This window comes from Ammospiza nelsoni, chromosome 6 (assembly GCF_027579445.1).
Source record: "Ammospiza nelsoni isolate bAmmNel1 chromosome 6, bAmmNel1.pri, whole genome shotgun sequence".
In the NCBI taxonomy this organism is placed as follows: domain Eukaryota; kingdom Metazoa; phylum Chordata; class Aves; order Passeriformes; family Passerellidae; genus Ammospiza; species Ammospiza nelsoni.
This window is the reverse complement of record NC_080638.1, coordinates 29,147,996-29,173,858: the sequence shown is the minus strand read 5'-3', so window position 1 is coordinate 29,173,858 and position 25,863 is coordinate 29,147,996. Positions and strand designations below refer to the sequence as shown.

Genomic DNA, 25,863 nt, shown 5'->3' with positions numbered 1-25,863 from the left:
TGAAAGGAACTTCCCTTTCAAACTAAAGGAGAAGAAAAATACTGTTGAAGTGCCTGGGCAGCAACTGTCCTATATAAGTAAAATCTCATGCAAATCCATGACAGCACATTATCACAAAGGATAATGTGAACACCCAAGGACTGGGACACCTAAGTGCTGGGTACACAGAAACCCACAGAACTGCCCAAGCCATACTGTGGTGGATGATGACTTTGAAAACGGTAAGGAAAGGAATACCTCTGACATATTTGCAAAGAGCATTTCTTGTGACAGGGATTGTAGCATTCCTGGAGAAAGTGAGTACTTTTCCATCAGGAAAATGCACTTAGCAGGAATGCAGTATTAATATTGAATGTACTCCTACTTAATTTCCATAGCAACCAGTGAATGATAGTCATGACATCAGCAGTTCTTGGACATAAGTTGTTCTGTAAGAGATTTAATCGTTATACCAGAAATTACCCACCAGTGCTTTTACAGAAAGCTAAAATCCATGTGGGCAGAGCCCACATACAGAGTAACATAACATAAAAGCTCTAATCCAAATAAAATACTTTCAGAGGCTGTTGAGGAAAAGTCCTTAATGCAAACATTATTAAATAGAAGCACTGCTTATATTAACATTTTTAGCAATAAGAAGATGAGATTATGGTACAGCAAATAAACAGAAACAAAAAAAAAATTTCCCTCTTCATCACTGATTTTCATGTTCTCTTTCACTGAAGATGCTGTTTGGTACCAATCTCAAACCAAACATAAAGCAATTGACACAGAAACAAGTTAAACTGGCACACAGCAAAGTATGCTTAGAATTTGAAAAGTGCTTGCGAAAATGTATTCTTTTTCAACATTTTAAACTTTTCCAACTTCATCTAAAAACCAACCACTCAAGTTACCATATCAAGTGTTTCTGGTGAAGTTTTCCTACTGTCTTCTCACAATACATGCTATTGAAATTGCTCCTACTAAAACATCAAGGGCTGATACACCAGGTCAGAAATAAAACACCATCTGTGTCCTAGTACAAGCAATACTGCCCTGATCTTCTTTGTTTTCATTTCTCTCGAATACTGGCTGACTCAGTTCTCAAAATTTCAAAGTTCAACAATAACAGCTGGCAAAAAGATCCTTCACCACAGCCCCTTCAACCTGGACACTCAAGCCAATTCTGTTTGCTCAAGTCTGGTAATATGCTTTTACAGTTTCTATTTGAAACAGACTCAGCTACACAAATAATTGAAGTTCCCTCTGTATCAGCAGATGTTCACATGCACTGCTTTATTTGCAGTAACAGATTAGGTTCTTTGGCTTACTTTTGAAACTAGATGGACACAGGAAATGAGTTTACTTGAAGTCTTGGCCAAGGTGTCCTGTGCTAGGAAACAAGCTGTCATAAAGAGAAGCACACCAGCATTTCTTGGTATTTTTCCTAGAGGCAACGACATTCCTCTTTCTTCCTCTGTGAAAGTTCTGGTGTACTATTTGCAACAGTAAGACTGACTACTTGACACCTGCATGTGCAGACATGCTTCTAGAATTGGCATTGCTCAAGAACTAAAGCCTGAGCACCAAAGTTTCAGAATGAAATGCTGTCTTGCAAGCACACATAAGCTTAAATCCAGAAATCCTGGATACATCTTAAAGCTGAGCTACTTTTCCACTGACTTCTAAGATTTACATTCCAATGTTCAATATTTTATTTCTCTCCTCTCACACCCATGCTCCTGCTTTCTAAATTTTTTTGTTTGAAAAAAATGTTTGCTCAGACAAAGCTGTAGAAGCACAAACAGAAACTCTATGATTAAGCATCAACAAAGTTTAATTTTGCTTAGTCAAAGCAATAGGTTAGTTAGGATGCTACACACACCACCAGAAATCAAAATGTCTCACCAACCTGTTAAATTCCCCAAAACAGGGAACTGTAGCAGCTATGACTGCTAAATGTCTCTGAATAATGAGAATCAAAAGAATCTAAAGCAGTACCTATACCAGTAGTTCTCTTTATTTTTTACATCTCACCCACCTAAGAGCCACACTGAGCATTTCACGTACTGGTTCTCACATGATGTTTATTATTGCCAACAGAAAAAAACATTGTGAGTCAGGAATACTGAAGATGCAATAAAGAAGCTCAGTGCAGGATATACAAATGCTATATTCTTCATTTTCTTATAAATCCCTAAAATGAGGCAGAGAGGGAACTCAGAAGGTTATGTAGGACAGCACTTGCTTCAGGGCAGGATCTACTTCCACATCTACATCAGAGAAGTCAGCCTTGAAGTATTATGACATTTCTGTAACTGGAGATCAGAAGGCTGGACCTTCTACCCTGTAGCTTGCATGTGTCACTTTAGAAAGGGATATTATTTTGCTGAGTTGTTATTGCAAATGCATATCCTAAATTTCCCTTGATGCAGCTAAACACACTGTTTCTCCTAGTCCCTCACAGCTTCACATATGTACTGTCAGACTTTGGTCTTCAACTCTATGCTCAGATGTGCAATTCCTATTTTGCCAGGAACAGACAACCATTTAAAACTTTCTTTAAAAAAAAGAAAATATAAAGGAAAATCAAGTGTTGATAGCATGAAGTGTTATACACACACTGCACAGGTGTCCGCTGTATCTTTTCTTCAACTCCTGCAAAAAATTCAGTTTCCATGTACAACACTGGGGATCTCCTAATTTTAAAAAACAGAATAAAAAAGTATAACCCCATGAGAACTTTTTGATTTCCAACACCTAAATAACATTTAAAATAAATATTTCTGCAAGGCAATCCAAACAATTTTAATTGTCCTATCTTTAAAACAACCTGAAGTTTACAAAACTATTTAAGAATTTCACCTTTGCCAAAGACTGGAGGTTTTTAAAACTCAGCAAGAGGCTTCATTTAAAACTTTTTGTTTGCAAGGCCATTCAAACAAAACTAAGGGTTGGACACTAGGGTAAAACGTGTAAAAATTAGGGATCACCTTACATTCCTTTTAGCCATGACAGAAATGCACAGGAAAATACTGGGGGTAAGCGTCACACCTTCCACTATAATCACCATCTTTTATAATTAGCTGACTTCCAGCCTTTTTCCTGTGATGTTAAATGCTGCAGGATTTTTTAAGTGTACCATTGCTTGCTGAGGGTTAGCATTCAATAGGTGTGATTACTGCTCACTGCTAACATCAGTTCATGCCTTCATAGGTAGAGATTTCTAGTGTTTAATGTGTAAGGCTGCACAACATTTCAGAAATCAGCAGCTTTGTCACACTGACTTCTTAAAAATACTTAACATAGTTTCCAAAGACTATTCAAGTACCTCAGGCTTTCACATGCTTAACTTAAAGGCACTTCAGCATCACACTGGTAAATTCTTTCACAGCTAATATTTCAAACTAGAAGTGCATTTAAGACATAAAACAAAAGCCACAGTCACCTGTGCTGGTACCAGTCTTTCTGACCTGAAGAAACAGAATGCAAGCTGTCTTTATAAACTTATTAAATATAAGAAGTTATTTTTAATATGAGATTTATAAATTTGACCTGAAGCAATAAAGTTCAATATGCAAATTCCAAAACCAAACAGGACACCTGGGCAGCCACAAGGGCTGTGAGAACACAAAGCAAAATGACTGAAATGGCCTAGCTCCTACCGATGGTGGTTTCAGCAGTGCCACGTATGGCCCAACAACCTAAACACAGGGACCCAGGGATGAGAACTGACATTCACAGGTCCCAGTGAGGATACTCCACAGGGCTTGTGCCAGCTGTTGCCTATCCTTCTGCCTCTTCTTGAACACAAAACAATGCAGTGTCTTCCAAACATCTCCCATAAAAGCAAGGGTTAGACAGGAAACAGTTCAAGAGTACTTGTTCTGTAAAGTCAATTCTTTTATATACGCAAGTACAGCTGTATCCATACAACTGTTATTTGTCAACACTAACACAGAAATCAAATTCAGTGCAAAGGCTAACTCCAATGATAACAGGTACTCAGCAGCAAACCCTGGATGCCAGAGATAGAAATGTGGTTTGTTACTCTTCCACACCAGCTTTTTCATCAACATCTTTAGCCTTCTAGGTTGAATTAAAAAACACAAGTAAACTTCAGGTGATATACAACAGCAGCCTTAGATGCCTTAAGGTCAAAAGAGACTGGCCACCAAGAACATAGAAACGACAGAACAAAACTAATTAAATAATCTAAGATACACAGAACTGCTGCATCTTCTAGAACACCAGGTAGTACCCAGCTGTTAATATTCTGTTTAACACATCCTTTTAGTCAGAACCACCAAGAATTTGCAAATGTTTTGTTTGTTTAGTTCTCTTAGGTAAAAGGAAATGACCTAATTTTTCCGATATAAATTTCACAGACCAGTTACTCCAAAGAGCATTTGTATGAATGAAAACCACTTACCCAGAGGGACACTCGAAAAGGCTTTTCACACAAAAGAAGCCCTAGTGTCAAATACTTTAGTCATTATACCACAGAACTGCTGCACGTTTTCAGTGAGGTAGTGTATGGAGCAAGAAAGCAAGTTTGAAAATGTGTATGTCAATGAACTTCATTTGTTACAATTCTAATGTATAAAATTGTGTATAAATAAATTATAGTACTGATAAGCACAGCTGTAATGTCTGTTAGAACATTCAACTTCTAAATACTTTTAAATACAATCTCTTCATCTAACATCCCTATGTACTACATGTATCTAGTACCGTTTTTCTCTCAGAGGAAGGATTCACTATTGAAACATAGTATTTACCTTTCAGTTTCTTAGGACAGTGGAAAAGATTTTGTCCCTGAAAACAGACTTATGCACAGACTGCAACAGATGTACCAGTGCCACATTTAACAATGGGGCAACTCTTGTTGAACACCTATAAAAGCTGCAAGGTATTATGTCTCCACAACACCAAAGTTAGGAGAGCAACACCATTCAAGTTCCCAATGGAATACCAAAAGTCTGCAAGTCACTTTTCTAAATACAAGTTTAACATCCTTTCCATACCTCTGCAGACAGGACCTGTCTCTCCTTGGCCCTTCTTTCTATCTAACTTTAGCGGATTCAAAGCAGTTTACACAGAAGAGCACTACAGGAAAGCCAGCAGCCATTGCACAGCCCTATCTTTGAGCGTCAGGTTACCACCTCAGGTGTGGTTAGATTTCCAACACAGAGAAGAACTATCTGTAATTATATCTACACACACTGAGAAAATATGATCAATACCTGGCTACCTGTAACACAGCCCCACCAACAAGCAGAAAAACACAGACTATTAACAAAAAGGAATGCTATTGACTAAAAGGAACAGTATTCATTCATGATTATCACCACCTTCAAATTTATGAGCACAGCACTGGGAAGAAGCAACTGTGGATCAAATCTACTCCCCTGAATTTTAAAGCAACATAAAGGAATGTAACAGGAATTTTGCCTGTACTTTCCACAGAGCATCTTCTCTCTCAAAGGGAAGATGATCCATAGATGTATCAGATTTGCTCAAAATCCAACAGAACACTTAATGACTTTAACAATAAGGATCATCTGTGGACATAGTGCAGGAAGAGCTTCAAGAAACACGCCAACATAGAAAACCTTTCAGTAACATTAAATCTGTTTGCAGTACAGCATCCTCCAAGTGCAAGAAAAAAGCAGCTACTGGAGCCCCTGTCCAACACTAACAGAGTGAAGCCTGAAGGCAGGATGAAATCCTATTTGCAACATGACTTTCAAAGCGCTTCCAAATGCTGTGTAATGTCTAAAAAAGGATAAATCTGTGGTAGCACTCTACAAAGACCCAAGCTCTGGGCAAAATATAAATGCCCAACGGCAAGAAGTTAAAAACCAAACCAATTTAAGAGATCTTTTTTTTTACAAGAGAAACCAAGAACAAATGTTCCCTTACGTGTTTGCACTAGCCTCCTGTCTATCTCAAAAAAAAAAGTATATTAGCATCTTACCTATATCAAATAGCAGGCATTAGAGGTAACAAAGCCCACAGCTTGACTGCTACCACACTAGTCTCATAAATTTTACTTTCAAACAGAAAATCCTACGGACAGCTGCAGCAACATTTATTAAGAATTCTCGGGTCTTTACTGAGTACAGATGAAGTCTTCATCCTCCCTGAAAACAAGACCAGATTCTGGTCTTGTTACTCAGTTATGCTTTGAACTCCAAAGAATTTCAGGTGATTTTTAGAGAGCAGACAAAGCAGATCATAAGAAGTAAGAACAGGCTAATCCTGTGCACTCCCTCCCCAGCTCTGTCAACACATTCAGGTGTGGTTCAGCAGTTGCACTACAGACAACAGACCAATTTGGAATTCCCACTGCAAAACTTAAAGAAAACTCAGGTACATTCATCATCTTTCCTATTTGAATGCATTCCTATTCATTAACCATTCTTCCCAAAATATCTTGCTTTGTCCTACTCTACTGAGGAGCATCAGGAAGAAAAGTCACCCCATCAGATATTTAAGGACATAGGAGACTGCATACTTTTCCTGGAATGTATGAATTCCCAAAAAATATCCAAGACAGGCGTAACAGGATACTCTCCTTCAATAGCACAAAGTTCTATTCTTTCTGTGAGCAAAATACAGTACCACCCACTAGAGCGATGACTCTGCATCTGGTTTATCTTGTTCCCTCACAATGGCACACTTCCTGTCTCTATCAATTCAACACCAGTTAACACCCACTCTGCATCTCAAGCCTTATAAAAATTTCCACTTTGTCCATTTCAAGGTACACTACATTGGAAAATAAATTCTAATCAAGTAAGATAAAACACCTCATAATATTAAATTGTTCTGAATTTAAGTTTTCACCTAATTGCAAGTTCTTTAGATATTAATACTCTTACCATTCTGACCAAATCAAGGAATGTCCCTTACATTTACCTTAAAAGCATTTTTCCCAAAGAACAAATTAAATTAATTCAGTGATTTCCAATCAAAAGCAGACTAAGGCGTGCACCCAAGTCCCACTTTGATGACAAGGATGTAAAGATTCATCCATTTCTACGCCTTTTCAGCACAGAATAGGCCAAAACCTTTTTTGACTTTGGGTACATGTGCCCAGAATAGATGAATGGTTCATTTAAATACAGGAAGCACTTGTCATTAGAAGTGCAAGTCCTGACTGAGAGTTTAAAAAAAGTCAGTCTTTTAACAGTGTGGAGTGGTTCACATCCTTTGTGTTCAGTAAAGGACTGAAAAGTCTGAATAAAACTATATGCCTATAAATTGAGCACTCTGCTTTTCAACCTGTGTAATGCCTAAGTTATGAAAAAATCACCATCCTCAAACTTACAGCTCTGTTCTCTCCTAGACAGTGTTAAACCTTAATCTAAGTTTGAGCTTTCCCAGAGCAATTACTTTCAAAGCTTTGGCAAAACACCATCTCTGTTCAGGACTGAATTACAGTTCCTTCCTCTTAGCAGAAAAATAACTCAAGACAAAAATACGCCAGCAGCCATGAACTAGAAATGTTGTATACACTTGAGTATATGTAAAAGGACAAAAGCAACTCCAGTAGGGTAAAGCAGGGCATTAACCTCGTGTGAAAGTTACCTCATACTTACCAATCCACAACTTCACAAAAACATGCAACAGTCAGTTTAAAGAATTCCACCTAGCAACATCACATGTTTAACTATCAGACAGAATTACTTTAAGCATAATACAGAGAAAAACCTAATGGAAGGCCCATAGGTGTCAGAACCATAGACTGTGCTCCTTGTACACTGATATTTAACCCATTAGCTTTCCTCAAGCATCATCTGATTCCAACCTATTGTAGATCTACTATTAGTGTACCTGAGGAAGAAAGGGGAGCATATGCAACAAGCCACCCTAAATTTTGTATTTATTTTTATTCTGGTATTTATTAATAGTAAATACTATTCTAAAGTATTAAATTATTGTTTCTTAAATAAAGAGGAAGGAGAATTGGACACAAAAGAAAATATCTATTTATAATACTCTGATAATCTGGAATGAGTTACCAGAATTTTAAAAGGTAATTTCAGTTTCATAAGCATTAATAGTCAGTAATACACACACATAGGATCATAGCACAGAGGCATTCTCAGAGTTAGCAGGTGCTTCTAACCTCATGCACTGGTTGAAATCCCAGGTGTTACTTGAAAATATTTTCAATTATTGAGAGGGAGGAAAGATTACTTTAAGCACAGCCCACCACTTACCTTACAAGTCAAACTGTAATCATAACTACACTTATAACAGGGAGAACTGAGTACCTTTTCATGCAATCCAATAGGTCTATAATTTGTGATTTTCCAGAAAAATGATGACAAATATTATATTACTCCTCTACCAAGCTACATGATTTATTTCAACTAGATAATAACGTAGGATATCTCAGACTGGTTTTCCAAGGCATTTGTTACATGAGCCATCTGGTTTTAAGAAAAAAGCCACATCCTTTGCAATGAGAGCCAACTGTAAAATAGGTCAGTGTGTAATGAAGCATGTCCCTGGTTTATGCTTGCCAAAAAAACCCAAATAACAATTCGTGGCAAGAGCACCTCATGGATATCCAAAAGAAGGGCAGTAACTCTTACCTTAACAGGAAAGCTACACTTGCCAGTACGAACGCCTTCTTCGTCAGTCTGCCACTGATGGGGCCTGCTGGCCTCTGGCACATAGACATCTTTCTTTCTCCTAAAGCTTTGCCGTAGTTTGTTCATCTCTCAGATTTTCACGTCCTAGAAGAAGAAAAAAAGAATACTGCCAATAAGCACCAAACACACATTTAGCCTCTTTGGGTCAACCACTATCATGACAAATAACGCTGTGGAAAACCTGAGCTTTTGCAAAGATGAATGAAAGGGCCTGTGAGAGGAAAATATTTTGGACACAGATTCAGAGAAAGATGGGTATTCACTTCAAAATGGAAAACACAAATCCACATTACTTGTTTAACATCTTTCCACAGCAACTGAAGCATTACATCCAGGAATAAGTATTAGTGGGAGCACACAGTTACATAAAATAGCTGACAGAGAAGCTCTGAAGAGTGATGCACATGAAATCCTGACTCCCCAAATTTAAACACCTACCTAAAGCAACCAAGCAGAACACCAACAGCAAAAGCTTCCATGGCACTCATGCAAGGCAAGGATTCATAACTCAAAAACTGCTCCTAAAATAAGGTGCTTGTGGTGTTCATTAAGTACAAGAGTTAGGTTCACGCTTTTACTGAGGGGAACAGTTCAGCCCTTGCTTAGTCTGGTAGAATTCTTGTGGTTAAATGAGAAATGCACTTCTTCAAAAGGGGAAGACAGTGCTGCAAATATACTTCTGAAGCCTAGAATTCAGAACGTTGTATACACTGTGCCTTCGTGTATCAATTTCTATATACAATCCAATCTATGCTTTAGACTTGCTCACCTTTACTATATTCAAACTACAGTAAGTCAAAAAGCTATCAGCAAAATTACTACTAATAAAAAGACTCATTATTCACCTAAAGAAGTAAAATCATATGGGATACAAAGTGGGGAATACTGAAGACATACTGAAAGGCTTCTTGAGACCTGGTCATCATTCCTGAAAAAGAAGCCCTCTCACAACCATGACATCTCATTTTGATTGAAAAAAAAAAAGATGCAGAATGCAAGGCAGCAAAATCTAATTAGATTACATACACTTATTTCCCATTAGACTGAATAAACCACAGAATATAGATATTTACAGGTGTCAGTGGCTGGCCTTTGAACAAAAGCTGCTTTAAAAGCAGTTGGAATAGCACTTTAAACCTTGAAAAGAACTAGTATCTTCCACTGAAAACTGTATTATATAGGTGAGAAAAATCAACACATTCCTGTTTGTGGTATCTGACATTTAAGAAGTTTAAAGTCAAAATGCAACTATTTCAAAGCTGAACAAGAGTCAGAAATTAAAAGCACTATAGAAAATCACTGCCCATCACTAATTACACATACTAAATTGTTTTGTATCTCACAAAACATGGCACACTTTAGCCATGCCAAATAACAAAAAGGTGTGTGTTTTCTTAGTGACTCCCTAAAATGTCTCCTTCAGCAATTGTTACTTCCTTCCTCAAGCAGCAGATAATTAAAGAAGTCAATTCCCACTGTATTTTCATGGCATGATACTGGCTGATTTCTCTAGAATCTTACAACTTTCCATCATCTATTAAAAGAACTATTGTAAGATAAGTAATAATTCAAAGATATACCCATGGATAAAGAAAACACCACTGTATCACTAGGACTGGGTGATTTAAGTGTGGTGATGTTAATTGTTTAAGTGCAAATAAGCATAACAGTCACATGCACAAGTTCAGTGGCACCTGAATTCCAACACTCCTGGGTCTTGCAGCATTCTGGGTCCTTTCAGCTTAGGGGATAATTCCTGCAGTATTTCTACACCAGAAAACAGCCACACCAAAGACCACTTTTACAGCAAACACTGTGCTCAAAGTTACTTGATGAGCATTTGAAAGCAACAAGGTGAGACCCTCCAAGCAGCCCAAATCCAAATGCAAATTAAGTGAAGGGTTGGGATGTCTGCTGAAGGCTATAGGCAACTGTCCCTAGTAGGTACCTAGAACAGCCAGGAGGTCTAACAAGCAGTATAAGCGCAGGGATGGAAATTGCTGAAGGATTCTCAATCACAATTATCTGGTTATAAAGAACTGTTAACTTCATTTCTTCATAGCTACAAAATGCTTGTCATATCTAGGAACATAAAATATTTGAGTGGATTCAGAGATTAGAACCTAGCTACAAAATAAAAACCGTGCGCATTTCTTATCACTCAGTAAACTGAAGCAACTCTTCTGCTTTCAGCTGGGACAGAGTTAATTTTCTTCCCAGTAGCTGATACAGCACTGTGTTTTGGATTTAGGCTGAGAAAAATGTTGATAACATACCGGTTTAGTTGTTGCTAAGGAGTGCTTACACTAAATCAAGGTCTTTTCTGCTTCTCACCCCACCCTACCATTGAGCTGGCTCCAGGGCACAAAAAGTTGTGAGGGGGACACAGCTGGGAGAATGATCCCAGCTGACCACAGGCATGTCCCACGGCATATGGCATCACACCCAGCGAGTAAAACCAGGGGGAGGGAAGACAGAAGGAAGGACAAAAGGAAAAGGGTAACATTCAGAGTAACAGTCTCCTCCCAAGTAACTGCTGTGTGTGATAGAGCCCTGCTCTCCTGGCAGGGGCCAAACACCTGCCTGCCCGTGGGAAGCATTAATTTCTTGCTTTGCTTGCCTGTGTGGCATTTATTTATCTTTATCTCAACCCATGAAGTTTTCACTTTTGCTCTTCTGACTCCCTTGCCCATCCCACCGGGAAGAGTGAGCAAGCAGCTGAATGGGGCTTAGTTGCCATCTTGGGCTAAATCATAACACTCTTCTATAAACATTGTTTATCTTACAAGCTGTAAGCCGTTTCAAAATCTCTGAATGTGCAAAGGCAATTCTCAAAGTATTCAGAGGAGCTGCAAAGCTTCTATTCTCCATCAAGGCTTAGAGAGGCATCACAGCAATATTAATTATGTATTTTGTCTTACAAACTGCAGATGGAGGACTCTGTGCATCTATCTGAAGGAATCAGAATTTCAAGGGATGCCATTCAACCACCTTGGGCAGGTGAAACATACTGCAGCAAATCTCTGCATGGCATCTCAGCTCATAAGGACAGACACCACTCTTGTCCCTGCTGCAGACTGGCAGTGCCAGAGCAAAACCACTGCTCCAGATGCTTCAGTGTAAAGTGCAGATATCTGGTCAGCACATGGCTTACAGCCCAGCTGCCAGACCTTGCACTCCAGCAAGGAACAAATGGACACAGATACTCCACTCTGACAAAAGGGACAACAGACTGTTAAGGAGACACAGTTAGATGCAATAAGGCTCGTGTCAGCTTTGAAGATCTCAAGGCAACTCTGAATCTCAAAAACTTGAGCGAATAGCAGAGCAAGGACTGAGGACAGCACACAAGCACTGTGCCACTTGTGGAAAATCGCAGTCTAATTGCCTTATCATAACATTTGCTTATGCGAGCATTCTGTTGGACTTCTCCCTCCCGGGCGTTACTGGTGCCCAAGAGACTGGTGCCTTATCTGACATTTATTCTGACCAGGAATCTCAATCCCCAGGGGAGGATAAGAATAAGAGTTCCTCAACTACATTTTGTATGAGGAACTGAAGTGGCACTTTGCCCAAAGTATTTCCTTTTCACCAAAAACCAAACCCATTTTCCTACATGTTCTGATTTTGAGGTCATGTTGGCAACAAACAGTTTAAAAACAGCTTATTCTATCTGATAGAAATGCTGACAAACACCAAAATTAATTTCTTGTGAGGCAACCAGCAAGCTCTCTCCAATGGCCACACTTTCATTTTCTGAAATATCAGACTTACAAGTAGGCTGCAAAACAGTATGTCCTATAAATACCTAACTTGCTGGTAACATGGATGTCAGGACAACATAACTAGAGTTGTCACCTGATGGGAAAGTGTTAAATAGAATAATTCACACAGGCTGCATATTTGAGGATTCAGAAGAGAAGCACGGTGAATTGCTCCAATTAAGTGCTGAAATTTTTACTAATTTTGTCTGGAACTCAGAAAACCTAGTGAAAAGTCAAGATAGGGAACTCAAAATCTAATTAAATCACAAAACATAACATTACATCTGAGACAAACTGTAAACAAAGGCTCAAAGTCCTGAGCCTTATGGAGAAATAAGGAAACAGCCACATTGGGTCCTGGTAGATTTCAAGGTTACCTTACTGCAGACAGATGAGTATCTAAATGGTCATTCCCACTGGAGGTAAAAAAAAAAGGCAAAAGAAATCCCAACAAAGCAAAACAAAACCACCTACACAACATTAATATCTCTACTGCTTTTCTAATTCAAGAGATTTCAACATGAAGCTAGACATTAGACCATTTCTCAAAGCACCTACCTAGAAAAGGTATCAAAAACACAAATTAGTTTTTAAATTTATATTACCATTTATTTTTATGCAAATGTATGTATTTTGGAAACAGAGCTCCAAAGGCAATTTAAGGAGAGCTGGAACATCGTTATTCTTCTGACCAACAGAAAAACCACCATTTACACCTCTATCAGTCCACTGACAACTCGGGGCACAATTGACAGAAACAACACTGTCATGGATAAAACTGCATGTTGAAGCACTCAGCTTCACTGCCTTGTGCATCATCAGGGTATGGCTGCAGAACAAATTACTGCAAGATAAACCAGCATGTTAATTCATGTCTTGTTAGCTGCTCTGCTGTACAATTGTGTTCACTTTTACCCTTCAGTGAGCACAAGCCAGCAATTTACCCTTCAGTGGGAGATGGGTAAGCTTTCAAATTAACTGGAGTTAGATCAGGAGGAAGCTGCTGATGATGCAAATTTGGAGCTTAGCTTTGCAAGAGTTTACCCACGTAGCCATACCTTTAGATAAGCAATTCATTTGCACTGTGGAGAGCTGCTTCTTGCAGAGCAGTTGTTGCTACTGAGTAATCCAAACTAGAGAATCTGCAGGGCAGAAGGACAATATGGATACCTGGGGACCCAAATTGCATGCACAAATTCAACTGGTTAGATTGTAAGCTAGGGTGTACTACATACTTCACACTAAGCAACCACTTCGAATTTCAATTCAGGACAAAAAAAACAGCACAAACATTTTTTATCTTTCTTATGAACTCTAGCCTTCACAAAGGTTATTTAATATGTATTCAATTATCTATTATCTTTTCTGTTTGCAATGAAAAAGGATAAAAATGGGTATTAAGTCTTCAGTCAGCTTTTAAAAACCATTTGGCAGGTTTGGGATTACTATCCGTTTTCTTTCAGAACTTAATAGTGTTTCCTATTTACTAATTTAGAAAAAAAAAAAAAAAAAAAAGAAAGTCATGGGTCAAACAAGGGCAAAGTACTCTCTGAAGCCTGCAACAAATGCAGAGTATCCGGGGGCAGGAGGGAACACCCCCCTGCCCCACACCCACCCTCCCACTCGGGGTGCCATCCTCCTGATCCGTAGTGCAAAGTCCTCCCAGGAGCGTGAACCACCAGGTGAAGTACTGACACAGGGACAAAATTCCTAGAGGTGTGCACTTCAGACAGCACGGAAATAGAGTTTTAAGGAAAATGTGTTATAGGGATCATTCTAGAATTTACAAGCCTCCATATAAAACAAATTCAATTAACTTGATACTATCAGGTTAAGTAATTTAAAATAAAAAAAAGGTCTCATTCATACCAGTACTGCCTGCTGGCCACACACAGGTGAGGGCTAAGCAGCTGCACAACCATCTGCTCCCTTATGTGCTCCTCCCCAGTGAAATACACCTAATACTGCTGAAGGGCCAAGCCAAAGAGTCTGAAACCCAGAGCAAAAAACTCATCCATTTCTAATATGTTTTTCTCGCATTTTTTGACATCAAAGCTTCCTGAATCAGGATGTATTCTTCCTGCCAAAGTTACCTGATATTTCACACCCAAGAAATGCAAATAATCTTAATCTTGTTGAAAAAAATGTGTTTACCTAACCTACTTATTAGGAAAACACTCCAGAGACATTCCTCCACATGGCTGTGAAGATCTGTATCCTTAGAAAGCTCAGTGGCTCTGAGTTCTTGTGCAAGTACGACTTGGTCACAACTTGTCCACAGACTAATGTTTAATAGCTATCTTTTGAGCATTATGAAAACCTCAATCGTACTATGAAATGCACCAGGAAATGTGAACAGCCCACTTCCATATTCCAGAAGAGTATTTCACATTGCTTTTTCCAATAAAATACAGTTCACTGCCAACACTTGAACATTATTGTTTGTAAATCTTGGCTATAACCAGGACACGAGGACATCACTGAGGAAATATGCTTGTTTCAAGTCATTCTCTTAGGATTATGTTTGGGTTTGGCAGGCTTACCTGCAGTACAAACACAAGTAGAAGCAGTTTAAAACATTTAGATCTCTTCTGCTCTCTAATGTAAAATTTGAGTCCCTAAATTTAAGATGACAATGTAAGAACATTTCATTTATAAAAAAGAGGCAAGCTAGGAAAGCAAGCTGAAAGCTGCCAAGGTAAATAGTCTGTCCCTGTCTATTATGAAGCTGCTAGGATGGAGCTTTACTTCTCTGAAAAATCCTTATTAAGCATTGCTGCTAAGCAAACGCTCTCCCCTCCTCTCCCACTTACACAGTACAAAAACATGTAATGTCCTATCTCTCCAAGCCTACTGTAAAGGTTAGCCAAAACTTGCTGCAATTGCCCTGCAACAGCTTCTCTGCAATTATTCACCAGCACAAGCACACAGAGTACCCTTATCTTCTAAGGAAGAAAAGGTCACCCCATGTGTCAGATTCTGAATGCAGAACTTTGAGCCTTTTTGTAAGTTTAGACCCCATAAAATCTAATTAAATCCAGCACTGTCACACTGAAGCAAATGAAGGCAAGTAACAGTATGAGCATGCTCACTAAAACGTTAACAGCCCTGTTTCGCAATACAGGCTGACTAACCACATTATTCACCACACGGCTTTCCAACCCATGCACCCTTTCATTACCCAATTAACATCTCATCATACAATACTACAAGTAAGCATCCTATTAAAATATGCATAAAAGTGAAGCATTTCTTAATTTGTTCAGCCAGCAAACACATTTTGTTGTTGTTGTTGTTGTTGTTATTTAGAGTTCAAATAAAGGGGATTTTCCTTGCTGAAGATAAATTATTGGATACATAACTAAAAGAAACTGCAGAAAACTCACCTTTCAGCAGTGAAAGTACTATTTAGATCTTACTTTGAAAATAGAGCAGAAATGGCAACCTTAAACTCTTTATGTAAGACCAAAGAGATCAGAGCTGTGACAATAATGTCTCTGACAGCATTCTTTGAAATTGTGATGCATTGTTATCATATGATGTGAAGTACAAGACATCCTCAAATCCATCAGATCTCTTGCTGTCTTACACCTGAGCTAAGGTATCGTGTGAGCACGCCGCAATTCTTTCCAGAGCACTCGACAATTCTATCTGCACCACAGATGAGGGTGGAAGAAGGGGGAAACAATGTTATGACAGCAACATTTTACTGGCAAAAGCCAGACTTAAACAAAAATTGCAAACAGATTATGAAATATCAGGAAATGAAATAATGAACTGTACTCCAACACACTGTTAACAATTATGTGGCTAAAACATTCAACTACCAGAGGTTATATCCTAAAGCTCAGGATTTTGTAAAATACACTTTTCAAACATAAATACCTCCAGACTGCAGCAATTAACACAGAAGTCAGTATTCCACAATGTTATGTTACAGAAGTATCACCGAAATAAACATTCAGACTCTTAAACTGTCACAAAAATACAAGTTTGATCATTGCAAGGCAGAAGTTATTCCTAAGGATATGCAATGCCCCTTCTAGTAGGTGTAAAATAAATAATTTGCCTCTCACAAACCTGTGAAATTCAGCAAATAAAAGAAAGCAAGCCTCATTTTCTCCATCAATAACTATTATAAAGCAAATGTCCCAATTCATCAGACACCACAGCAACTGCAAACTCCGACTATGGTCCTAAACAATATGCTAAGAGGTTTAAGAGCAGAGATATAAGGCAGTAATCCCCTTGTTTTGTAGGCTCACTCTAAAAATACCCTGCAGATTGTCAGTCACTGGTAGAAAACAGGTCTCCTAAACACTTGATGTGAGAGAAAGTGAGTTGAATTATATTATCTATAATAACCGAAAATAAGCAGAAATTTAGTAAAGAAACACTAGCTATGTGCCTTGTGGAAAGCAGTTCAAGTAATTCTGCTTTACAGCTCATCTGCACACATGTGAATAATTTTAACTAACCAAACCACGTCATTTCCAAGTGAATCATTTACATTTAGGGCAGCTAAATATCAGACAGTTTTCAAACATGAACATCTTTTGCAGACATCTTTTATGAAAAGTCCTTTCCTTAGGATTTTTCCTCCTGAGAAGCTGAGAGGCCTCAAGAACAAAATGTAAACAATGGTTATCTGCTGCTGTGGAATGCAACAGGTAGATCTGTGATTAGTCTCATAGAGTTGTTTGTAATTAATGGCCAATCACAGCCCAGCTGGCTCGGACAGAGAGCTGAGCCACAAACCTTTGTTATCATTCTTAGCTATTCTATTCTTAGCTAGCCTTCTAATGAAACCTTTTCTTATATTCTTTTAGTATAGTTTTAATGTAATATATATCATAAAATAATAAATCAAGCCTTCTAAATCAGAGTCAGATCCTTGTCTCTTCCCCAACCCAAAAACCCCTGTGAACACTGTTACAAACATCTTGGTTTAAAAGGTATCTTTACAAATACATGCTGAATTTCAAAATGAAATTAGATATAAAAGAAAGTACAAAAAGAGCTGAAACAGCCAAAAAGTATGTTCTTTAATCACCCAATTCCACAAACTGCAGCTTGCATTTATGTATGTCAAATCCCATGAAAATAAATGCATTTTCAAAATTTAAAAAATACTCTTTTACAAGTAAAATAAACATATTTTACTGGTAGATCAATCAAACCTTAGGGTTTACTTCCATAGGACCTATGAGTATTTTATAAGCAAATAATCAGTGTTGACTAAACAAGGCCTAACATCTGCTGCTTAGTAACACACAGGGTTGAATACAAATCAGTCAATCATACCTTTGTGCTGCTGACCTGATCACTCCCTGCTTACTGGGAGTCCAGAACCATACGAACACACACTGAATTTTTGGTTCCAGCTCTTAGGTAAGAGCAGACAGAGCAGACAAAATGAGCTACAGATCCAGAGCACACCTTGCAGGAACCAACTGCACTCGAAAACAATTTACTAGGAGGATATATTTTAGCAAGATATTAAAAAATATTTATAGTGAATATGAATATTCATAGTGAAGCTTCATAGTGAAGCTTTACCCTTGGTTCTTATACAATGTATCACAACTCACATTTTGGCCAACTGCTCCTGCACAATTGCACTACACCAGTCCACAGCACGGTCCAGCCCAACAGCCCACCTGGCCCACATTCTGGAAACATTTGGAACAACAAGCCATACATTTCTACTGGGAATGAACAGTAGTGCTGCTGAGTCTGTCAGCAAGCAGGATTCAGGTACAGAGAAATTAGGCAAATGCACAAGAGTAGTAGAGTGCTCAGATACAAAACAGGGAGATAAAGAGGGCTCTCCACCACAACCAGCAATGTCTCATTCATTCATGTACGCTCTCAAAAGAAGTAAGTTCAACAACTGTGCAGGTGATGCAAAATGTTCCAGAGTAGATTAAGCTGATTTTAAAAATACAAGATCATCTCACAAGAAGAAATTATTCTGTAATAAAAACAGCAGAGAAAGGCATATGGAAGAAGGGTAAAAAAGCCACTGTAATTATAAATAGCAATGTATGTGAATTCAGTCATTATTACTGTCTAGGAAAGGTCATAACTCATTTTTAGTCCTCCAAAAATTTAATTGTCAAATAAGCAAACAGTAGTAAGAATTATTATTATATTATTATTAAATTATTTATATTTCAACGTTAATTATTATTAAATTACTATGAAAGAATTATTATGAAAAGAGCAGTGCAAAGCAAGCAGGATGCTGCAGCATAAGACCAGACTGCACTCAGCTTCAATACCATATAGTTGTTGTAGTTCATATACCCTCCCTGAAATGAAACTGGAAGGTGCAGGGAAAAGAAGCAAGGATAAGGATGATAACAAGGACTACTTACTACCTTCAGCTCAAAGACAGATTAGATACATCCAAGGTCTTCACCTCAGAAAACCAATTTTCCCGGGGGGAAAGCTACAACAATTACAATATCATAATGTTAGAAAATAAAAAGGGAACGATAATTTTCCAATCCTTATATTGCAGGAACTCTGAAAAAGCAATAGAATCCTCCAGCAGTCCAGGTTTTAATAAAATAGTGTTTCTCTTCATGACAGAAAATCAAGCAGCACAATTCCTAGGCCTGAGAAAGTTTAAAAACTAAAAATAGAAAGGAATTTTTAAAAACAAATCCCCAAACCACCCAGATTAATTATTTGATCAAAACTTCCTAAAGGTATTGGAACGTACAGTGGCGGTGGTGCAGCCATCCATTTAGGAAATCACCCAGTCCCATTTGACCAGCTGGGAAGTCTTGCTTCACGTCTTAATCTTCCATTCTTGCCAGGATCCAACACTGACAGTATCAGAGAGAATTACTGTGCTGTGAAGCCTTTGTTGTGAGGCAGCCCAGCTCCCAAGCTGGTGTCCCTTCAGGGCCCGTCCAGCTGGCCACACCTCCGTGTGGCAGCTGTCACAGCACCACAGCAGAGCTGCTCACACCCAACTGCCGCAGCACCACCGAGAGCTGCCTCACTACACTGAAAGGATCTCCCTTTCCAAAAAACACACAGAAGCAGGAGTTTTTAGACCTCAAGAACATTTAAATGAAATTAATCTGGATATTCCAGATAGCTCACAAAATTTGAATTATTGTGGCAACAAGCCATGGGCGCACTTAGTCAATCTCAATTACAAAATGAAAATTAGCCTAACTGCCACTCACATTGTGCCATTCACAGGGTGACAGATGACTCCCTGCTACACCATTGCTGTGCTGGGCTCAAGCACTCCAGTCAGTCACTGCCTGGCAGCTGTTACATGGCAGCTCAAGATACTTCAATCGCTCCCATCCTCCACAGCTAAATATAATTAAGGCCCTCTTATCTGTGGGTTTTCTTCAGCTTGTTCACGCTAAATCAACCACACTTTTGACTGCAGCCAATGCAAAGAAGGAGGAGCGAAAGTGACAGAAAAGGCATTTTTAATATTAATTTAGAAGTCAAATGAAATTGTGAAGCGTTGCACCAAGCTTTTGTGAAAAAGTGGCGGGTTTTAATAATACAAATGAGCCCAGAGAAAAGATACAGTAATTTTTTCTGGCTGTCAGGATATCAGAAAATCATCTGATCATCTCTCATTAAGCCCAACAACAGAAAAAGTTCACTTTCATGTAAAATATATGCAGAATGTTTTTAGGAACCCACTCTGGTGTCCAGCACTGCAACTGTGGTTGACTTCAAAGAACATAAATTTTTCTTTACACGAATCTTATTTATTATAGTAGGAATTAATGTATACATTTGTACACCTATCCAGTGCAAGTTTTCAATTGTTCCATAACACTTTTCTCATAATAACTCTTTACAAAGCACTACAAGGAACTAACAGAATTTCCAAATCCATTTGCTTTGCACAAATGTAAGCAAATCAGAAGCTAGCTTAACAAAGTCAGATACAAGCTGTAAATACTTTTAAGCACACATAATGCAATGCTTTTTGAACTCCCTCACCAGTTAAGTACCTTTAAAAATATTTTGTATCCTCTCTAGAGTCTAATATGAGCCACGTGTTTCATCACCCACACAACTCACAAAACATTTAAGGAATCTGTCACCATACTCCTTGTGAGAGGTGTCTAAACAGAGAATTCCAACACAATTCCAGCTTTCTGGTACCATTTTGTATATGGACAACTAGCATTCCTTATGATGACATAGCATGTAAAACCTCACTTCATCCCTAATGCTTCCCATGTCTGCTCACTGCAAAGCCTTGAGATCTAAGCAAACTTCAGTGATTAAAAAAATTACATATAGCAACATAACTGAAAAAATATCTTTTATAAGTATTTACCTTCATAAAATCCTGATGTATGTAATGTTGGGAATAAAACATTCCCCAAATCCAAGTGTAGCACAATCAGTTACCAGAACAATGTTCATATGACAGCAGCAAGAACTCGTTCACTTGGTGACTTACTGTCCCACCTCCATCTCAGATTCTCCTATAGCACTTTTTTAAAAAATCCCTCTCTCTTGAAGCTATAACCATGACTCCATGGATATTAAAAAAAAAAAACCAAAAAAAAAGGAATCTATGGCCTGAAATAAAGGGGAGATGATAAAGTGATTTGGTCAAGTCCAATATGGGTGATAAAAGGTTTCATGTAGGAACTTAATGCCATTTTCTCTCTGTACCTCACAACATAATGTTTTTTTAGATAATTTCAGTGTTTCTGTTAAAGAACAAGCCCACTATCTGAAATTAGTACTCCATTATACCAATTTGCCACAACTCCAGTCAAGGCTGGATTTTTCTTTATTCATGGCAACAGACCTGAAGTTTCTCAGACTTTTGGCAAAACCCTTCATCTTACTAATTTCAATGTTTGCATATTTTAATTTGGGGTAAGAGGTGAGAGGAGGGAAGGGGTGAACTCCATGGAATTAAAAAAAAGGATGCATCGATCAGTCTGCATTCAAGGTTTGTGGTTTTATGGAAGAATTCCAAGTAAAGTTTTTCATGTCTGCTCTTACAAACAAATGCATACTTCCCTCCCCCACTCCCTCTTCCTATCACTCGGCATTTAAAGCCTTTTGCTTGCAAGGATAGTAATGCTGGACTTTATGGAGGCTGTAGATAGGAATTAAACTGCTACAAAATTTCACAGGCACTGTTTTCTTAAACACTGATAATAATCTCTCAGACATTTCCTTCCACAGAAGTTACCAGATTTCATGATGGTCATTAAAATTAGTAAGACGTTATTTTTGACCAGAAGTGATACTTATGAATCCACAACCACTTGCTCAGTGAGTATTATCACATAAAGCTTCAGATATCAATAAATCCCACTGTTCCTCTCCAGATTTTTTTTTTTTACTGCCATTAAACTCAGTGAAAAGAAAGTTCACTTTAAGTATATGTAACAATGAAAATGTATTTCTCTAAATAAGTAACTCTGTATACATCCAAAGAGATGGTTACCCTTTTCATCTAAAATCAAATTAATGATTACAAAATTCCTTCGAGATAATGAAGTTTTTAATGAAAGCTTTAATTAAGAAATGGAAGCAATATGTTAATTTCTCTAACAATCTAGTCAAAATATTTGGTCTTTCCAAGACCACAACAGGATTTTAATTCCAGCCTGTAAACAATATTTAAACCAGTTCATATAATATAGCACTGCTGGGAGGGGGAGGGGGGGGAGTATAGTATGTGAACTTCCTGTTGCTACCTGAGATAGACTGCTCCAAACTGGTAAAACTGCTTCACCTACCAAACCAACTGCAAGAACTCACATCAGCATGTCACCTTCTAGTCAAAACTAAGTCTATGGTAATTCAGAAGGTCAAGTCTTAGAATACAATGGACTAGAATATAATAGATTCAGACTTACTGCACCACCTTCCTGGTGATATAATATTGGGATCTTAATTCAACTTTTTTCTGTTACCTTTCTCTTCCCCATATTAATTCTGCTAGCATGCAGATTTTATCTCTTTCAAGATCAGCACAGAATTTCTGCTACAAAAAACAAACATGCATTAAAAGCCAAGAACAAGCCTTTGCATGTGGGCTTTCTCCACAAGCTACACTCAGATCTCAAAGTTATTATTATTAATAAGAAAAGGCTAGAACGCACATTCTAACACAGAGAGTTTAAAATAACCTTCATGTGATAATGAAAAACCTCCACTGAAATTGTCTGTAGAATTTGGAAATTAAGATCAAAATTGTTCCCATACTCTTAGTGAAGTAAGACACAGAATACTCAGAGAGATGAAGTTAAACCAACTACTTTAAAAGTTAACCAATCATACATTAAAAGACAAAGTTACGACGTGCACCTCAAAATGCCAGTGCTGCCTCTCAGTGTCCCAGTTTACCTATACAAGGAGCTAAGACTATCACCCTCTTCCATAAATACCAAAATCCTATAAATTTTCACAAAACTGTCTCACTATTCCTCATTAACAGTTCTCCCACCTGATTCTAAACTATTTTGTATTTTATTTTTATAAAATAAAAATATTTAATTTAATTAAAATATATGTTTATTTTAGCCCCAATGTGAAAATAAATGTTAATTTAATATTATGAGCAAGAAAAGATCATGAAAAGGTGTTTTTATTTCAAAAGCTTCAAATGAAGATATAATTATAAGCAGTATATACTGAATTAAGTCAGGAACATCTCAAACCATCAGTAAAACATGCTATCAGCTAGGGCTGATAAGAACTACAGAAATATTGCATATTGCACCCATTAATTCTCTTTAAAATAAGCTGCCATCTGAGACATGGACAAAAAGACCATGTTCATTATTCAAACATTATTCAGATGTTCATTATTCAAACAAATTGAGCTTTTGACCATCTTGTTACAGTTGTTCAAACCCAGGAAAAAAGTTCAATATTAACATCACCCCGAACTAGAGAGGTATGTAGTTTTTTCCTGGTATAGAAATTAACATTCCTCACCCCCATCATGATCTTGAGCAAAGTAGGATGCTGCCTATCATATGTGTGATCACAGCTGTGTTTCCTTGAGAAGGTGAAATGCATTCCACAGCAGCGTGGCAGGTCATGTTCTCCCAGAGGGAGATCAGGCTGCCCACTAGTCAGTACAGCACCGCAGGCAGGGCTGCCAGCAACAGTGGCAATTCAGCAGCTCCAGTGATGCCAAACAGCCCTCACGAACACACCAGTCTGACTGCATGACCTCAGCTAGGCTAGAACTGTGAAACCCACAGATGTCTCTCACCTTTCTAAATCAAGTGTTGTTCACAGTAAAACAGCTACAGTGATCTGCTGCAACACACAGAGTTTGGTGGCAGAGTCACAGAAAGTGCACTGCCCGTAAGTAACACATGCTGGAAAACCACATTGCTGCAATAGCCTCTTGAATCATACAACACCTGTCATCTTCCTAACTTTAAACTGCTTTGCAAAGAACAAGAAAAGTCAAACAGGAAATAATGAGGAAAATTTGTCTTCATTCTCAAGTCCATCAGAGCAATCAATGAAGCCTCAAGCTCAGCAAAGACAGAAATATCACCTGATGACCCTGAAATCCTGCACCCAAAGGCAGCCTTTCCACATTGGCAGCACATGCACTTCTACAAGTCACTCCTCAAAAACCAGACACAGCACAGAGCAAGTGGCAGAAGGCAACCAAGGCATCACTCACATGAATTTCCCCTGAATAATTCATATTCTACCATTGCCATATTCTGCATTGCCTGCTGATGAATGTGTACAGTGGCAAGCAAGAAATTTCTCTCCTCATATGAGTGAGTTTGACATAGAAGTATGAGCTCTACAGTTGGGGCAAGTAGAAAATTGTGCTGCTGCTACTGCCCAGGCTTACAGATGAAATCATGTCCCTTGTGTTGCCATCTTGGTATGGAGAACACCACCCTGCTTTCATAAAAGACAGCTGCTTCCTGGGGTGGCAACTGAGCTGGGCAATAGAAGACAGGATGAAGAGGAAGGCAGTCTAAAAATGCCTGCAATGGAACAGCTGGCATGTGGCATCAAGGCAGGCAGGGACTCAGTGAAAAGGACACTGAACATTGTGCTGCCAGATTCACACAACCATAAAAGTCACAACTGTGTTATCTTCACCAGCAACTAGTCACAGAGTCCACTGATTTGAACAGCACCTCCATTATTCTGGCAGGAGACTGTAGCACAATTACTCCATTCATATATCAACATCCTTAACAGTATGCCCTGCCTTCCCTTTCTGAGTTTTCTCTTATACAACAGGCAGCTTATAGGACACTGACAATATAGATAACACCATTTAGAATGCTATTAAAATTAGGTGGGAGACAACACCACCTTCCTTCATAAGGAATCAATTATACATTCCTTAATTACAATTCCTCTACATATATTAAACTTCACCTTATTTACTTAGTGGCTTGGTGACATAGGTACTGAACTGAGGTAGAAAGTGAACTTATTTCACTCTAGGAAATCACATCTCCTAAGAAGTTGGCATACTGTGCCACTGAGATGAGCTCAGTTGGCTGGAGTGTGGTACCAATAATGCCAAGGCTGCAGGTTCAGCTCCTATATGGGCCATTCACCTAAGAGCTGGTCTTGATGATCCTTGTGGGTTCCTTTCAACTCAGAATCTTGGGATAATTCCTCCTTGCTGGCAAGTTCTGGAAGAGCCGATCTTGACCACAGCTCCTGGAGGACCAAGCATCACCTTATGTCACTTTGAGATTACCAAAGGCACACATTTCTCTTGGCCAGAAAACATATAGTGCACATGGCAGAACTTAAAGTCCACTCAAACTGCACCATTCCTCTGGCAGCTTTAGCAATCTTCACACCTGGTTAGCTAATGACAATTGGTGTCTTGCAAAAATACATCAGCAAAACTATGGGAAACCAAAGGCTGTCTACAGCAGAATGGCTAAGGCTCCCTACTCGCATCATCAAGCACTTGCTCATACCTCCCATTAACTCTCAAAGGTCAGATTTCATTCCAAAGGCTGATTGTGCATCAGGTGCACTGCAATTATCTATGTTACAGAGACACCCTTCTACTCTGCTTATGGTTTGCACTACATCTTCCCAGTTCTAACTCCACCCCCTGAGATCATCTACACAACAGCATCTTACCTGCAGCTCTCTGAAGCTGCACACATCACACCAAACAACCAGCGCAACTAAAGGCAGCGGTCTCCTTCAGTGGCGTTACTTCCTGGAAAAGGAAAGGATTCTCAGACAAGAACTACAAAACTCATCTCTCTATACGAGAGTTTTTCAACATTATAGCAATCTAATCACTGCAGGTAAGAGATGCTGAAAGCCTTTATATAAAGCCTTGCTACAAGCATAAATACACAGCTTTGCCAGCACTGAGACTTGAAAAGTTGGATCCCTATATCACAAACTTAATCTATAAAGTAGGAGCAGAAACAGCCAAGTAGCTTTTACAT

At 38.5% G+C, this 25,863-nt stretch overlaps 1 protein-coding gene across 9 annotated transcripts in view; it reads right to left on the bottom strand.

The window, feature by feature from the left end:
- NUMB (NUMB endocytic adaptor protein) overlaps positions 1 to 25,863 on the bottom strand; it is a 92,747-nt gene that overhangs the window by 26,417 nt on the left and 40,467 nt on the right. For all 9 annotated transcript variants that reach the window (XM_059474765.1, XM_059474771.1, XM_059474766.1 and 6 more), the window contains exon 2: positions 8,592 to 8,735. In XM_059474765.1, the coding sequence (XP_059330748.1) occupies positions 8,592 to 8,717 (126 nt within the window). In that variant the 5' untranslated portion in view covers positions 8,718 to 8,735. The remainder of the gene's footprint in view (positions 1 to 8,591; positions 8,736 to 25,863) is intronic.